The sequence below is a fragment of the Procambarus clarkii genome, chromosome 92, assembly GCF_040958095.1.
Source record: "Procambarus clarkii isolate CNS0578487 chromosome 92, FALCON_Pclarkii_2.0, whole genome shotgun sequence".
In the NCBI taxonomy this organism is placed as follows: domain Eukaryota; kingdom Metazoa; phylum Arthropoda; class Malacostraca; order Decapoda; family Cambaridae; genus Procambarus; species Procambarus clarkii.
The window spans coordinates 5,537,307-5,540,637 of record NC_091241.1 but is presented as its reverse complement, the minus strand read 5'-3'; the positions used below and the strand labels follow the sequence as shown (position 1 = coordinate 5,540,637).

The 3,331-nt window shown below is 54.2% G+C and overlaps 1 protein-coding gene across 1 annotated transcript; it reads right to left on the bottom strand.

Annotated features, from left to right (window-relative positions):
* Positions 1–1,294: 1,294 nt before the first annotated feature.
* Positions 1,295–2,104, bottom strand: LOC138359621 (glutamine-rich protein 2-like). The gene has a single exon (XM_069319028.1). It carries the CDS (start codon positions 2,102–2,104, stop codon positions 1,295–1,297), a length of 810 nt encoding a protein of 269 aa, XP_069175129.1.
* Between the last annotated feature and the right edge of the window lie 1,227 nt (positions 2,105–3,331).

The following is a 3,331-nucleotide window of genomic DNA, read 5'->3' as shown; positions in this document are numbered from 1 at the left end:
CGTTGGGACCACAACTGACTTCTCTACGTCCATACCATTCCTCCCTCACTTCTTGCCTCCCTCCCTACCTTACCTCCCTCCCTCCACCACAACCCTGCCTCCCTCTCTCTCTCCCTACCTGGCTTACCTCCCAACCCTTTCTCCCTCTCTAGTCAACCTCCTATACTCTACCTTTTTCTCCCTCCCTAAACCCACCTTTTCTTCCCGATCTTTCTCCCTATCACCAACACAGTATTTCCCCACCATGCTGACCTATACGCGCCCATATCTCCCCCACCTGTTGCCATTTTCTCCCCGCCAATCTCGGGCAAAGGAATAGTTACTCAGCGTCAACACCTCACAGACACTAACTTTCAACACCTGTAATAACTCACTCGGGGCCCTCCACGCCAATCACCCACATAACTATTCCATTCATCAGTACGAGGTTAGAGGTGTGATGAGTTGGCCCGTGAAGGCTTGCACGCACGCAAGCACGCTGCTCAGGTGTTGTGTTGACGTGACACGTGTTGGGATTGGTATTATGTTGGTGTGACAGGTGTTGTGCTGGGTGTAGCAGGTGTTCAGATAGGTTGTCATCCGTCCTCATCAACAAGGCCAAACGCCCGTTAATCACCCGCCAAACCTCCCCACCCCCCCACAGGTTATGAATGAAAAACGGTTTACCAACCCGTCCTCGACTCGAGTAGATTCCATCCAGCGGTCGACCCCAAGGACGCACTTGTCAATTTTAACATGCCGTTCATTCAACATAAGAATTTTCTCAAATATAAATATTGTTACTCATTAGCATACTGCATAACATGTATACTAATTATACAGTATACATACATTATACATGTATGTATACTGTATAATTAGTATACATACATGTTATGCAGTATACACACATTATACGTAACAGGACTCTGATTCAAGAAGCAGATACGCAAGTACTTACGAACGTGTACATCTTTCCTCAATCTTTGACGGCTTTGGTTACATTTATTAAATAGTTTACAAGCATGAAAACTTCCCAATCAACTGTTATAAACAGCCTCCTGGTGCTTCGGAGCTTATTAACTGTTTAATATTTGTAAACAAAGCCGCCAAAGACTGAGAAAAGATGGACAGGTTCGTAAGTGCTTGCGTAACTGCTTCGTGAATCTGGCCCCTGATCTCTAACCCTATCCACGGAGGACTGAATTAAATATGCACATGTTGGCTAGCATTGTAAGTGAATGACCGCCTTTATGGCGGGAAACTAAACACTTAGAAACGGGAACATTTTTGCAGTGATCTTTTAAAATAAAAATTAAGATCCGTTGACAATTTTTAAATTCTGCATGTGAAATCCACCAGAATTATATTCCTGGCGCCCCGGGTAGACATTATTTCCTAGCTTGGGGACTGCGGTCCGGGTAATGTTGACCCGTGGACCGCACTGATCGGTACTGGACCACACTGTGCCGCACTGGACCGCACTGGACCACACTGGACCACACTGTGCCGCACTGGACCGCACTGGACCACACTGGACCACACTGGACCAAACTGTGCCGCACTGGACCGCACTGTGCCGCACTAGACCAAACTGTGCCGCACTGGACCGCACTGGACCACACTGTGCCGCACTGGACCGCACTGGACCACACTGTGCCGCACTGGACCGCACTGGACCACACTGTGCCGCACTGGACCGCACTGTGCCGCACTGGACCGCACTGGGCCACACTGGGCCGCACTGGACCGCACTGGACCACACTGTGCCGCACTGGACCGCACTGGACCACACTGTGCCGCACTGGACCACACTGTGCCGCACTGGACCGCACTGGGCCACACTGTGCCGCACTGGACCGCACTGGACCACACTGTGCCGCACTGGACCGCACTGGACCACACTGTGCCGCACTGGACCGCACTGGACCACACTGTGCCGCACTGGACCGCACTGGACCACACTGTGCCGCACTGGACCGCACTGGACCACACTGTGCCGCACTGGACCGCACTGGGCCACACTGGGCCACACTGGGAGGCACTGGGCCACACTGTGCCGCACTGGACCGCACTGGACCACACTGTGCCGCACTGGACCACACTGGGCCGCACTGGGCCGCATTGGGCCGACCCCTGCCTTACATCGTTACCAATCTTTCCTCATATATCTTACTTGCGCTTCCTTGACCTGCAGGAGTGTGGCTGCAGGTGGTGGTGTTGTTGACCTGCAGGAGTGTGGCTGCAGGTGGTGGTGGTGTTGACCTGCAGGAGTGTGGCTGCAGGTGGTGTTGGTGTTGTTGACCTGCAGGAGTGTGGCTGCAGGTGGTGTTGGTGTTGTTGACCTGCAGGAGTGTGGCTGCAGGTGGTGTTGGTGTTGTTGACCTGCAGGAGTGTGTGGCTGCAGGTGGTGTGGTGTTGTTGACCTGCAGGAGTGTGGCTGCAGGTGTGTGGTGTTGTTGACCTGCAGGAGTGTGGCTGCAGGTGGTGTTGGTGTTGTTGACCTGCAGGAGTGTGGCTGCAGGTGGTGGTGGTGTTGTTGACCTGCAGGAGTGTGGCTGCAGGTGGTGTTGGTGTTGTTGACCTGCAGGAGTGTGGCTGCAGGTGGTGGTGTTGTTGACCTGCAGGAGTGTGGCTGCAGGTGGTGTTGGTGTTGTTGACCTGCAGGAGTGTGGCTGCAGGTGGTGTTGGTGTTGTTGACCTGCAGGAGTGTGGCTGCAGGTGGTGTTGGTGTTGTTGACCTGCAGGAGTGTGGCTGCAGGTGGTGTTGGTGTTGTTGACCTGCAGAGTGTGGCTGCAGGTGGTGTTGGTGTTGTTGACCTGCAGGAGTGTGGCTGCAGGTGGTGTTGGTGTTGTTGACCTGCAGGAGTGTGGCTGCAGGTGGTGGTGGTGTTTGACCTGCAGGAGTGTGGCTGCAGGTGGTGTTGGTGTTGTTGACCTGCAGGAGTGTGGCTGCAGGTGGTGTTGGTGTTGTTGACCTGCAGGAGTGTGGCTGCAGGTGGTGTGGTGTTGTTGACCTGCAGGAGTGTGGCTGCAGGTGGTGTTGGTGTTGTTGACCTGCAGGAGTGTGGCTGCAGGTGGTGTTGGTGTTGTTGACCTGCAGGAGTGTGGCTGCAGGTGGTGTTGGTGTTGTTGACCTGCAGGAGTGTGGCTGCAGGTGGTGTTGGTGTTGTTGACCTGCAGGAGTGTGGCTGCAGGTGGTGTTGGTGTTGTTGACCTGCAGGAGTGTGGCTGCAGGTGGTGTTGGTGTTGTTGACCTGCAGGAGTGTGGCTGCAGGTGGTGTTGGTGTTGTTGACCTGCAGGAGTGTGGCTGCAGGTGGTGTTGGTGTTGTTGACCTGCAGGAGTGTGGC

Bases quoted from the DNA above. Each gene is read 5' to 3' on its own strand.
- LOC138359621 (XM_069319028.1), bottom strand. From the start codon at position 2,104: ATGCGGCCCAGTGCGGCCCAGTGTGGTCCAGTGCGGCACAGTGTGGTC.